Source organism: Perognathus longimembris, chromosome 25 (assembly GCF_023159225.1).
Source record: "Perognathus longimembris pacificus isolate PPM17 chromosome 25, ASM2315922v1, whole genome shotgun sequence".
Taxonomy (NCBI): domain Eukaryota; kingdom Metazoa; phylum Chordata; class Mammalia; order Rodentia; family Heteromyidae; genus Perognathus; species Perognathus longimembris.
This window is the reverse complement of record NC_063185.1, coordinates 6,487,768-6,501,458: the sequence shown is the minus strand read 5'-3', so window position 1 is coordinate 6,501,458 and position 13,691 is coordinate 6,487,768. Positions and strand designations below refer to the sequence as shown.

Sequence of the window (13,691 nt, the reverse complement as noted above, 5' to 3'; positions counted from 1 at the left end):
TAATAGGAAATCTCCTACTTCAGAAACAGCGGTCAGCTTGCCCACTGCACCTTTCAGAGATGAGCAAGGATGGAGGGGCCGGGAGGAAGAATGGAGGGGCTGGTTTGTTGCTGGTGTTTATTCTTTAAAAGGTAGCATCTGCGTACTGGTGGAAGCCTGCCGTGTGGTAAGGGGTGTTCTTAGAAAGGTGGTGGGACCTAATTAATTTCGAATTTGTGATGGTCAGACAAGGCTGGGCCTTAGGCCAGTATAATTTGTACTTTCTGGGACATAAAGATTTCCATGTTAAAAGGTTGCAAGGACTCCTTTGGTGTGCCAATGAGCCAGACACTTCCAGGCCTTCTCCATCTGCTGTGTATAGGCAAATTGATGATTATACAGAAATTTTGTCTGGTGGTGGTGGCTTATGCCTGTGATCCTAGCTACTCAGGAGGCTGAGATCTGAGGATCTTTTCTGGGCAGAAAAGTCTGTGATTATCTTATTTTCAGTTAACCAGCAAAAAGCCAGAAGTAGAGATGTGGTGCAAATAGTAGAGCTCCAGGCTTTAGTGGAAAAGACAAGAGTGTGGGACCTTGAATTCAAGCCCCAATGTGGTATGTGTGTTTGCACACACGCACGTGCACACACACACAAGTGCACACAAACAGTGCCAGTTCAGGCCCATTTCCTGTAGGAGTACAGTTCATCATAATTGGAATGTTTAATTCATTTACATTTTTATGATGAGCAAATCTTTGCCTTAACTTCAAGGCACAAAACAGGTAAATGGTACAGGTAATAGGTACTAGGTGGGCTGTATTTATTAGATGAAGATAGTCAGAACTTTGACAGAGTCAGCCTTGAAATACCAGTATGCTTGTAACTTAGGTGTTTCAATTTTGTTGAGTTCTTTTTCCCTAAGGGACTCTTCATTCATGAGACTAATAAAATTACATTCATACATATACCTATAATCGTAGCGACTTAGGAGGCTGAGATCTGAGGATCATGGTTTGAAGCCAGCCAGAGCAGGAAAGTCTGAGACTCTTATTTCCAGTTAACTACGAGAAATCCAGAAGTGGCATTGTGGCTCAAGTTGTAAAGTGCTAATCTTGAGCACAAAGAGGCTCAGAGACAGCGCCCAGGACTAGAGTTCCAGCCCCAGGACTGGCAAAAAAAATCATAAGGATTTTTTTCCAGTTGCAATTGGTCTTCCCTCACTTGGGCTTCATGGGTAAAATTCAAATGCAGAAGAAGTCACATTATTGAACTTGTATATGTAGCATTATTTCAGCAAAGCCTGGTGTTTACCTCTGTGTTTTGGGGATATCTCATTACCACAAAGCTCTGGGAGTGGACATGAAAGTGTGTGGGTGATAGGCCAGGCCCTTTGCATAACTGTCAGGAATCTCTGATATCATGCTCCTTAGAAGGTACACGTCTTGGTCTTGGTCTTACAGGTAATAAGAAGCTTTGTATTATAAGGTCACACAGCTGGGGGGTAGAGCAGGAATATGAGCCCGCATCTGCCTCCAAGCCTGCCCGGCTTGTAGCAGCCCCTCTTCCGTCCATGCACATTGTCCTTCCTCAGCAGGCAGCTCTTGGCAATTTGGTGATTTTAGTGATGGATGATGTCAAGGGCATGGATAAATCTGACCTGGGACGACCCTCTCAACTTGGTAGGGGATAACGGAGAGCCTTCTCTTGGAACTGCTGTTCCTGGAAGTGAAGTTTAGACGCATAGCAACATTTCCAAAAGGAACCTTGGACAGACTTTTTCAATTTGTGTAGAAAGACCAAGTTCTTGATTCTTTTCTTTCCACTGAGCTTGTTCACGTTATCTATTTCTTTTTTTTTTTTTTTTTTTTTTTTTTTGGCCAGTCCTGGGCTTTGGACTCAGGGCCTGAGCACTGTCCCTGGCTTCTTCCCGCTCAAGGCTAGCACTCTGCCACTTGAGCCACAGCGCCGCTTCTGGCCGTTTTCTGTATATGTGGTGCTGGGGAATCGAACCTAGGGCCTCGTGTATCCGAGGCAGGCACTCTTGCCACTAGGCTATATCCCCAGCCCCACGTTATCTATTTCTAAAAAGCATAAATCCATGCATCAGAGGTTTGAGCCCCACTGAGTATTTTGGAGCTGCAAGACAACATAACCTTTTCTTTTTCAGAACATGGAAGGTCTGTCATTCTTGGTCTTTGATGACATCTGGGGATTCTTACTGAATATTTCCCCGGACTAAGGTCACAGGCAAATTATCCACTTGAAATTTTCTCCGATAGGAATGGGGATGAGAGTGTGGATCCCCTGGGACTTTGCTACCTATCCATCACTAGGGGATGTGTTGCAGCTACCCTGAAGTCCTTCCCCATAACCACACCTTTCCTGCATGAAAGATGGGGCATTTTCATAACAATATTGGTGGGTGGCTCATGAGAAGATGTCTGGCTATCTGATGTAAGAACTTGAAATTGTGATGTATGTTAAAAATGTATATATTCCTTCCTGCTGTTTGATGTGATTCTCATTTTCTTTCCATTTATAATGCTTGCGTATTCAGGAAGTTGAGGTAGGTTTTTTACTTTTCCATTCTATGTAGACATAGTATCAAAATAGGTACCACATAAAATGTAAATGATATCCAAACTCTCAAATCTCAGTGATAAACGTTTGTTTTTCTTTGGTGAACCAGTACCTCATACATTTGTTTTTCATCGTTGTATCCAGGGGATACAATTTATCAAGTGCATATCAACAGTCCATTTACTGCTTTATCTTTTCTCATTAGTTACAGTACAAGTATGATTGTCAGTTATTATCTCTGCTTTACTGGTGGGTTATTTATTGAAAGAGCAGAGCAACTGACATTGTTATTTTCTAAATCATTTTGTCTAAGGCCTGCAGGACTTTCCACAAAATGTCAGACCAATTTATCAAAGAATTGCTCTTCTCTGCATGAAAGTGATTTCCAGTGTGTATACAAACATACGCCCACCTGTACTTACACACACCAGTATCAGTTAAGGGAATTTCACAGGGATGCTCATAAAACTCAGAAGCACCTTCCTTGTATTTGAAACAATTCAAAGAGGACTGCTCACATGCCACTGAGCCACACCTTAGGGAATATGCGGGTGAGCTTGGCTCCTTCCTGCTCTTCAGTAGCCAGGCTCAGGTATGGGTGGTGACATGCGCACACCACAGTGTATTTCTGTGCACAGCTCCCTCTCTCTAGTAGACAGGGCTCTCTTGCGAGGTGCCCGGGAGGCCCCATCACTACCCACGCTGGGCCAGGTGTTTAGGTCAATTCATTCAGAATGATTCTCCACTGGAGCTCTTCTAGGGATGGGCACAGACAGCACTTCCCTTGTCTAGGATGTGGGTGGACACAGCTCAGAACTGAGTGGCTGCTTGGCAAGCTAGCCCCCTCTACAGCAAAGGCGGTGCTTTGTACCTTTTAAGTAGCCTGATGAGCAGGGGTGTCCATTTTTCAAATGTTCAATTGACCAGAAAAATGGCACATTGGATGGTGGATGCTCTTGTATATAACTTTGTCTGGAGCACTCACTTTTCTGGTGGCTTCAGTTATAATTTCGGGGATCTTTCTCTTACTCAGTCACCAAACATCCCTTCCTCTAGTCTCATCAGTCACATAGCATGCAAATAAAATACACTGGCTTATACAGAATCCCCTGGAAAGCAGTTTGGTTTTGAGTTTTTCTCCACTGGGGTCTGTCACCTAGAAGTGCTACATTCCTTCAAAGCAGGGGCATACGTCTCCTGATTGCACTGATTAGCCATGGGCCCACGAAAGACCCCACAGTGACTGCCCGGCCTGGCCCTGGCTGCACTTTGCTTCCTCACAGTCATGGCTCTCTTACACATCCCTGGTTAAGGTAATGAGGCTCCTCCTCCCCTGCCTTTCCTTTTTTTTCCCCCTCAGGCTGGTAATTTGTATTATCTCAGGTAATCTTCAGATGGAACGGCAGGGTTCAAACAGTTTAGCTAAAATATGTATGAAGGAGAAATTATCTGTTTCATGTGAGCTAAATGCCTTTGATCTGTGGCATCTGAGGCTGTGGTATATAATAAATCACCCCTTCTTCCTCATAATCAGCAGCCTGCGCTTGAGTTTTCGGAGTGGCTTCTAGCTGGTTCTTCCCATCCAGCTCTTCCAGAGTTTTGACATTCTTTGGAGCTTAAATAGGTATCTCTTAAAAGACAAATTCTTGGAAGAGAAAAAAATAATAGAACTGGGCACCAGTGGCTCGTGCCTGTAATCTTAGCTATTTAAGAGGCTGAGATCTGAGGGTCACAGATGGAAGCCAATCCTGGGCAGGAAAGTTTGTGAGATTCTTATCTGCAACTAACTAGCAAAGAGTCTGAAGTAGAAGTATGGCTCAAGTGGTAGAGCACCATCTTTGATGGAGAAAGCCAAGTGAGAACCTGAGGCTTCTTGAGTTCAAGTTCCAGAAGAGGAAAAGAAGGAAGAAAGGGTAATGGAATACAAAAGTTGAAGATGATTAAAATGTGTTGAGTGTATGGAAATACCACAAGTTGAAACCCATTTTCTATATGCTAGCAAGTAATAATATGAAAGGCAAATCTCTGGGCAATATCTGAGCTAAGTGACAGCCATTTCGCGGCTGTGGCGCAGGGAAAGAAGACTCATTAAAAATGGGTGGGAACCATAGATTTGATTGCTCATCAAATCCATCCCTCATTTCATGTTAGGGATACTTAAATATACCATCGGAAGCTGCATTGTAGAGTGGAAGGTCCTTGGCATATCCAGGCGTCCCATTACAACTATGGAGGGTTGGTTCTTGGACCGTAGAGGGCTCCAAATCCCCTGTACAAAATGGTATAGTATTTACATTCTCTGAACTACCTGTGGATTATACCTAATACCTGAGACAAGGTAAATGTAATGTGTCGGGAATAATTAAAAGATAAAAAGTCTGTAATGTTCATTGTAAAACAATGTTTGGTTTGATGTTTGGTAAAAATGAAACCCATGACTATAGAGAGTTGACTGTGGGTATACATATCATACATGTTAGTAAAACTGTGAGATATATATGCATATATTATATATGGTAGACACATCTGTCCCATAAACACTCATGAGAACAGAATACCTTTCATGTAATTGAAAACCCAGAACTAATATCTTTGTACCAGCTGCCGGGAGATAATAATTTTACACCATCCAGCACTTTGTTACTGGGGTATTTTAATTAGTGAGGTAAATTGAGAAATAATATTTGATTTATGTTGAGCAGTTATGGAGTTTATTTATTTATTTATTTAATTTAGTCAGCCAGTCAGTCGTGGGACTTGGATTCAGGGCCTGGGCACTATCTCTAAGGATTTTCCCTTAATGCTAGTGCTCTTCTTTGAGCCACAGTGCCACTTTCCATTTTCTGGTCATTAACTGGGGATATCAGTCTTATAAAAGTTTCCTCCCCAAACTGGCTTTAAACCATGATCTTCAGATTTCAGCCTCTGGTGTACGTAGGATTGCAGGCATGAGTCAGAGTTTATATTTATTTTAATGTATCCATGGTCCTATCAGTCTCTAGCCTTTTCTCTGCCACCAGCACCAGCCACTTTCTTCTTCCCTTAGACACTCAAGGATTTATCACTTCCTTATTACTGTCATTCTGCTGTCCTTCAGGATATACTTGCTGCCCTGGAATTCTTCATGATTCCAGACACCAGCCAATATGCTGAAGCCTGAGCTCTGTTTATATTTTAACAGCCCCTACAAAAAGAATTGGATAAATGATCCAGTGAATTGGAATTAGCCTTTCCTCATAAAGCATTTTAGAATCCAGAGCAAGAGTATTCCCTGCCCTGTCCAAGAGAGGCCTGATAGAAATTCTCCTCTGCACATAGTCACACCACCGTGTCCCACATAGTTCAACATGGTTGATGCATGAATTGCAGTTACTGGATTCTGTTTGGATGTGCATGTCTCTATTGAGGCCTATATTTTAAAACATTAACTGTTGCTTGGCTCTTTGAATGCTTTTCTAAAGCTCCCATCATTAGGTGATAAAAATGGCTAGTCAAGAGGCCAGGTGAGCCTGTTGCCCTTTCCTGACAAGCTTCATCTTTTTGTGCATACCTTTCACCACAGTCTGAATTTTGTCAGGCCAGGATTGTCAGAGATGAGGATTCTGAAAGTTCTGGACGTTGCTAGGTCCTCACAGCAGCAACCCATGTTTCATTCGGTGCAGCACTGGAGTGGGGCAGGCAGGTAGCCTCCCACGGTGGGAATAGAGAGAACTGCCCACAGCACATGTATTATGTGTGCTTTGATAGAACTAGAAAGGAAAAGGAAAGCCTCGTGGGTGCCACCAGGGCCTTCGCCTCTGGGGAAGACGCCAGCACTGGTGTTAGCTCAGTGTTGGTTCAGAACCAAAGATGCTGATATTTGAGCATCCTGATTGTTACCCAGAGACTCAGGACCCAGGCTGAGAAGACCTTCAGGAGGTGAGGCTTTATGGCAGCCTTCTTTTATCACTGGCTTTTGCACAATGATGCATGGGTGCTGACTCCTGAGAATTTCTCGCAGAGGCACATTGAGTGGTCCTGGCTAGTGATCTCATGTTCTCTGGTAGTCCATCCTCTGACCCAGACAGTAACAGTGGTAGTGAGCTCCTTCTCCAGTGCTCACTGACTAGTCTCCAACTGGGCCCTGGTATGTAGGGTTCTTCTCAAATACTTAGGATATTGGCCTTTGATGTGGGGAGTTTCTACTGGCCATACCCAAAACCCTGACACCCAAGGATTTGCCACCTCTGGGCTCATTGGTTTATGCGTGTGTGTGTGTGTGTGTGTGTGTGTGTGTCTACTTTTTTCCAAGGCAGAGCAAAAGTCCTCAGAAACAGGGAAGAGTTTTCTTTCTCTGCTTGGCTTTGCAGGGCAAGGGTCTGTTTAAAGAACTGCATAGTGCGTTTTCTTTTCAAGATGTACTTTTACATTTTGTAGTAATTAGGCAGCATTATTACATTTTCAGGGAGTTTTAACTATTCGGACGCAGATGTCTGCATTTAGAGGTTTCCTATTTAAAATGATGAGCTCTTCCCCACACATATGTAACAGTGGAGATGATGGTTAACTGGTGAAAATCATGAGGCCCAGAAGAATGCTTCCCATTCTATTCAGGTTCCCTGTGGGTTGAAGTCATAAGAGAACATGCCATTCTTTTTTTTTTTTTGGCCAGTCCTGGGGCTTGGACTCAGGGCCTGAGCACTGTCCCTGGCTTCTTTTTGCTCAAGGCTAGCACTCTGCCACTTGAGCCACAGCGCCACTTCTGGCCATTTTCTGTATATGTGGTGCTGGGGAATTGAACCCAGGGCCTCATGTATACGAGGCAAGCACTCTTGCCACTAGGCCATATCCCCAGCTTGAGAACATGCCATTCTTGAGACTTATTCAAACCCTTTCTTGACTTCAAAGAGAATGCGACGTGTAAAATTAAAGAGACCTTTTTTTGGCTCCAGCCTTTCCCTATCAGACTTGAACTCCCAAGGACTTCCATGTTTAGGACAGCATTCACAAGTACAAAACAGTTCCTAGGATTCTCCCTTGGTCCTGGTGCTAGGTTCTGCAGAAGAGTGCTTTGGGGAACCCAATGGGAAATGCGTGCTTGACTGGTGGTGACAATGAGTTTGTCTTGGGTTCTCCCTATTCTTAACCTTTGTGAAGAGAAGAATCTGGTAATATGAGGCTCAACATTGGGAAAGCTGATGCTAAATTTCCTACCTTCCATCCAACCCTTAGCTTTCAATTGGTCTGCTTTTTAAGCAAGTTTTATTTACTGTTTAAATTTTTAAAAATTATCTATGTCATTGTACCAAGGGGCTTCAATGCAGCATATCATTTTATGAGTACAATGTGTCTTGATCAATGTCATTCTCCGACATCTTTCCCAACCCCACTACCCATGCCCTCAGGCTACCTGCTTCCATTTCCACATATGCACCTTGAAAATTATGGCTGTGTTCATCTACCCTTTCTTTCTACATTCATACTTCCCTGCTCCCCCATATGCACTTATGCATATGACCCTGTGTGTATTTTCAGGTGTGTTTATGATTTAGATCTAACTTCCACATTCTGACAAGTTTTAGACAACACAATTTTGAAAGCTTCAGGTTGAATTTAAATTAAAAAATGGGAGGATTTTTGTTGTTGTTGTTGTTTGGGCTTGGACTCAGTGCCTTGTGCTCTTGCTTGGCTTCTGTGCTCATAGTGCTTTACCACTTGAGCATGCCTAGAGCCCTGCTTTTTGCTGGTAAATTGGATAAGAATCTCATAGACTTTACTGTACAGACTGGCTTTGAACTGTGATCCTGTAGTTCTCAGCCTCATGAATAGCTGGGGTTATAGGTGTGGGCCATCAGCACCCAGCTGGGAGAGTGACATTTCATGGTATAGATCTCAAGGATAAGTGGGCTAGGAAGAGGAACAGTTAGGCCATAAAATTAAAGCCAGGAAAGAGTGTGCCAATTCCTAAGAGTTAAAAATAGTTTAATGCAGAATCTCCAGGATCCAGAGAAACCTGTTCATGTTTATTCATGTTCTGGAAAACAGAATCACTGGCCAAAAAGCAATATGTTCTGATTTTCCTCTAAACCCAGTTTCCTTAAATCTATTTAAGGGCTTAGGTGAACTCAACAAGGATCTAATAAAGCCAGGTAATTGAACGACATGGAACCAATGGGATTCACAGGAGATTGTGTGGGAGATAAACTGCAGCAGGAGGCAGCATGGACAATATTTTAAACTAATTGTGCACTTTGATGTAAATTAACTTTGCCGGAAGAGAAATGGACAGCTTTTTGAGAGTGTGATAAGCATGCAGAGTGCCCATAGCAAAGAAACTAGATAAACATTGAAAAGAGGGAAATGTCCAGCGATGGTGTGGGGATGCTGTGCAGGGCCCATACCACCCCAGCTGTTGGCTGGCTGTTCAGAGGTACTGACAGTGGTGTCCTGGGCATTGGTGGGTGGCCGGGGAGGGCCGAGGGGGAGAGCCAGCTCAACACACAGGGGCTATTTGCAATGAAGGTGTTGTCTGAAGTAAGGAGGAAGTCAGGTGCCATCTGCTTCAGTCTGTAATCATAGCTACTCAGGAGACTGTGATCTGAGGATCATGGTTTGAAGTCAGCCTGGACAGGAAAGTCTGTGAGACTTTTATCAACAATTACCCACTAAAAAGTCAGAGTTGGAGGTGTGGCTTAAGGAGTAGAATGCCAGCCTTGAGCAAAAAGAGCCAAGTAAGAGCATGAGGTCTTGAAGTCAAGCCCCAGTACCAGTGTATAGGCTTGAACAAGCACACACAGTGTGTGTGTGTGGGGAAATTAGCATAACTATGAAGTGCGTGACTTAGACTCTTGGAATTTCAAAGCAATGAAAGACTCATCATTGGAGCAAAAGTTACTGCCAACTGCATGAAATTGAGACACGGTTATACTTTGACCAAATTGGTCAGCTTTTGCTTTTTCATCCTTCCATGGCCAGAAGAGGTGGTCTTAAGCTAAATTTACAACTATGGATCATTCCAACATTTGAACTGGTCCTCTGTGTAGGTTTGGTGAGTGCTGGAAAACTGGAACTGTGCATGGGGAGATATAAGCCACCATGTGAAAGAAATGTTGACAGCTGAATTATCAGCTGTTACAGACACAGAGGTATAACCTTAAGTGCCAGTGGCCAGCTATCACCTGAGGTCTAATTGATAGCAAATTCCACTTGCTTGGAGAAGGTGTCTGGATATATATGTCAAACCACGATGAGCAATACAGCTTCCATGTTGAGATGAAATGGTTACTATTCTCAATGTTTAATTTGTATAGTTTGAAAGACAGGAATTGGACAATTACATTGATCTTTTGAATTGCATGTTTGTGCCTGCTTGGGAAAGAATTCTAAGCCATGAATGTTTGCCTTTGTGTATTTAGGAAATGGAGGGAAAGGCAAGCTTGTAGGCAGCCCTCTGAGAATCTTTCTGAAACCTGACCTTTGTTTTCTATTTTTGCTTTTGTAGGATGATTATTTCAGGAACTGGAATCCCAACAAGCCCTTTGACCAAGGTAACAGATGGAACATCTCTTGCTGTCTAAGTCTGTGGGAAATGCTGTCTTGCTTTTCTTTCCTGACATGTTGAGCTCAAGTGCTCATAAAAGCCAGCTAGCTCTCTTATTTGGTTGACTATGGGGACTCAATTGAGTGGGATGGTAGAAGTTATTTTCTCAAATTGGTTATTTGTCTGTGGTTATGTCTAGGACAAATTTAAGCCATTTTAAAAAAATTGAGTTGACCAGTACAATTATTGATTGCTTTTTTTTTTTTTAATAGAGAAATGGCTATCAGACTTATCTAGAGAATTGTGGGCTCTGTCCAGTGCTTCTATTCCTGGAACCTATTGTACTTAGAGTTACCATGAAAATGTAGTTTCCTTTGTTTTTTCTTTCTATTCTTTTCTTTTTTTTTTCTAACAGGCTAATCCTGGGAGATGTTTTTCAAGGTCACTGAGATTTCATGTGTTAAATGACTTACTCATGGTTTCTGAAGCTTGCTTGAATGTTGGCTCACTGATCATGTGGATTTAAGTCTGGTCCTGCGAGGACTCTCTCCATCCACATCAGCAAGCAGAGAACCAGTTTCATTATGTAAATCACTCACTATGTCTGTGTGTGTGTGCGCGCGCACGCATGCACGTGCATCCTTGAGCAAGACTCAGTGAGAACCCCAGTGAATCTGTTCTACCTTCTCATTTTTCCCTGTGGAGCTATCTTAGCCCCACCCCCATGCATATCTGGGACTCCAGGTATATACAAAGCTCCTTCTTAAACCCAGAGGCAGACTATTATATAGCTTGTCTCAGAGGGTTTGTGCTTCTGAGAACTTGTGCAGCTTGCCTGTTGGATGTGGTTTTGGTGACGGACTTGAAAGGAGGTACTGGAAATGGTGGAAGTCGCCCTTTCTGCCCTCTGTTGCCAAGTATCCTTATCTTGAGGTCTCAGCGCCCTGTGCATGGATTTATATACACTCTTGCTGACTATCTGTAACCCTTGTGGCCAGACCATGCCTTGCAGCCACTTTGAACAGACTCACCTGCCAAGCTGATATTGAAATTTTCACCTACAAGTTTATCATATGCCTGGAAGTTGTGTAATGTTTTACTTATTCATGCATGCCTACCTCCGTCTATCTACTCATTCATGGATATTTATTGAGCTCTCACTGTTTGCATAGCCTCAAGCCAGTTACTAGGAGAGATCAAAATTGTTTGAATGCCTGCCCTACAGCAGATCAGAGTGAGGAGCAAGGAGAGAAACTGGTCCACAGTTAAGGTGGGATGGGCTAATGGATATGATGTAGGACTATGTAGAGACTCATGATTGGCTAGTTGGGATCACTGTTGTGTTTGTGTGTGTGTGTGTGTGTGTGAGAGAGAGAGAGAGAGAATGTGTGAGAGAGAGAGAGAAGTGGGAGGAATATACAAGAGAGCTTTCCTCTATCCAGGTTGTATATGTCTTAGCCTCTCAGGGCTTACTCATTTAAAACTCTTAATCATTATAGTAACTCACACAAAACCATAATTTAGGAATTTTCCATGAAACATGGTCTTTTTTTTTTTTTGGCAGTACTATAATTTGAATTCAGAGACTTGTGCTTGCTGGGCAGATGCTTCCTACCTCTTGAGCCACACTCATAACCCTTTTTGCTACCTCTTCCCCACTCCCCAATGGGGTCTCACTTTTTGCCCAGGCCAGCCTGGTCCATGATCTTCCTATTTATACATTGTGCATAATAGCTGAGGTAATAGACACGCACTATTGTGTCCAGCTTTTTGTTGCTTGAAATGGGTCTCACAAACTTTTTTCCCGTGGTGACCCTGAACCGTGATCCTCCCAATCTGTATCCTGAACAAATAGAAATATAGGCACAAACTTAGCCAAACATTTTTAAGGAGTGAACTTACATTTATGATAAGTACTTATCTATGTAGAACAGCAAATTCCCTGTCTAGACCTGATGAACGAGCCTCTCAGTATACCTCCCAACCAGGCCCGTATTTGGGAAAGCAACTTGACCAAGAATTACCCAGACCTGATGAGTTTTGTTTTTTTAGGTAAGAGCCAGAAATAGGGTCAAGTCAGTAATAGGATCACATTTACTCATCTTCAAGACTTTCAAGCAAATACAAAAACTCTTATTTATGCCAATGTACATTGGAGATGAGATGCATGAAGGTGGCTGTCCATTCCTGCTTGGGATGTAGCAGATTATTCCCCTTGACTTGGTTAGACAGAAATGGAATGTCTAAAAGAACATGTTATTTAATTCAACTTAGGCTGAAAAAAAATCCAGGTAAGGATTTTTTTCTCTCCTCAGAGTAGCAGCTAGTATACTGAGTAGGCCTTGCCCTGCTCTCTTTTGCCTGGCTCTGCAGGTTTGAAAAGTAGGAGTGCACAGAATACCTTAAATGATGGGGTATAATGAGGGGCCATGACTGAAAAGCGTATTCAGAGTTTCAGTGATGAATGTGGGTTAGTCTGGGGCTACAAAGGACTTCCACATGGCTTTGGGCTTGAGCAGTAGGGCAGAAGAGGGGAAGGAAGGCCAGCCTGGGGCATTCTGGTATTGTGCTGTCATAAAGGTGATTTGAGGCAGGATGTAAAGGGTATTCTATACCAGTCTCCCAAGTTTGTATTCTGTTCTTGGCACTGAGGAGCCACAGAAAATTTCTGTGCAGGCGAGTAACATTATACTGGTGTTGTTTTAGAGAATCTTGTTGGGTAACTCAATAGGTGTGGCCAGGAGTGTCTGACATACTCCTGTAGGACACCAGCGTCACTTCTGCATCCCGACATCCACTGCATTAGAGTCCTGGGCTGTGGCTGTAACAACAGGTGGTCAGGGATGTGGCTTGGCCTCTGATGTGCTCTGAAGCTTTGCCTGTCCTGGGTGTGGGTGTGAACAGCTAGTTACTGAGCTGTCATCGCTCTCTGCTTGTTTGCTGAACTTTGAACAACAGGGTTTCCTGGAGCTGATACTTAGTTAGCATCATGTCATCAGCTGAATCCTAGGCAGAGAGGAGAAAAGTGTTCACTTCAGGTTTTAAAATGAGGCTCGGAGGGAATCATTTATGTTCCTCAGGGGAGTAAACCAGCTGTCAGCTTCAGGTTTTTCAGGGGGCACTTTCAGAGTTTAGGGTCTAAAAGCATGTCCTTTTGTGTTGCACTGATTCAAAGCTAAAATCTCACAGAAGAGATGGAAAGAGTCCAGAATTGAAGAGAACAGCAATTAACTCAGGTGCCAGACTTCCTTTGTGAAGCCCACAAGGAAGAGTTAGTTCCTGCAGAGAGTGCAGCGGCACAGGCTTCTAAGCTGGATGTAGTCTTGGGCAAGTGCAGACAAGGTTTCCTTCTGTGAGGCTCCTGGATGGACCTCTGCCGCTTGGCCCTGGTGGCAGCCTCTCTCCTTTCCCCTCTCCCCTCTCTGCCCCTCCCCCTCCCGATCTAGCCTCAAGCCCAGCCAGGCTAGCCTTTCTTCTCAAAGAGAGCTCTGGTCCTACACACATATGGGACATGACATGACCATGGGTCATCTAGAGATTCACAATGCCCATTAAAGCTCTGGGACATGTTTAACAGTGAAAACACTTTCAACCTGTCAGTTTCCAGCTTTG

General features: G+C 43.4%; 1 protein-coding gene across 1 annotated transcript in view; it reads left to right on the top strand.

The window, feature by feature from the left end:
- The window catches only part of Spock1 (SPARC (osteonectin), cwcv and kazal like domains proteoglycan 1), a 377,507-nt gene that overhangs the window by 149,304 nt on the left and 214,512 nt on the right, over nucleotides 1-13,691 (top strand). Inside the window, exon 3 of the mRNA XM_048334044.1 lies at nucleotides 10,041-10,086. Coding sequence (XP_048190001.1) covers nucleotides 10,041-10,086 — 46 coding nt within the window. The remainder of the gene's footprint in view (nucleotides 1-10,040; nucleotides 10,087-13,691) is intronic.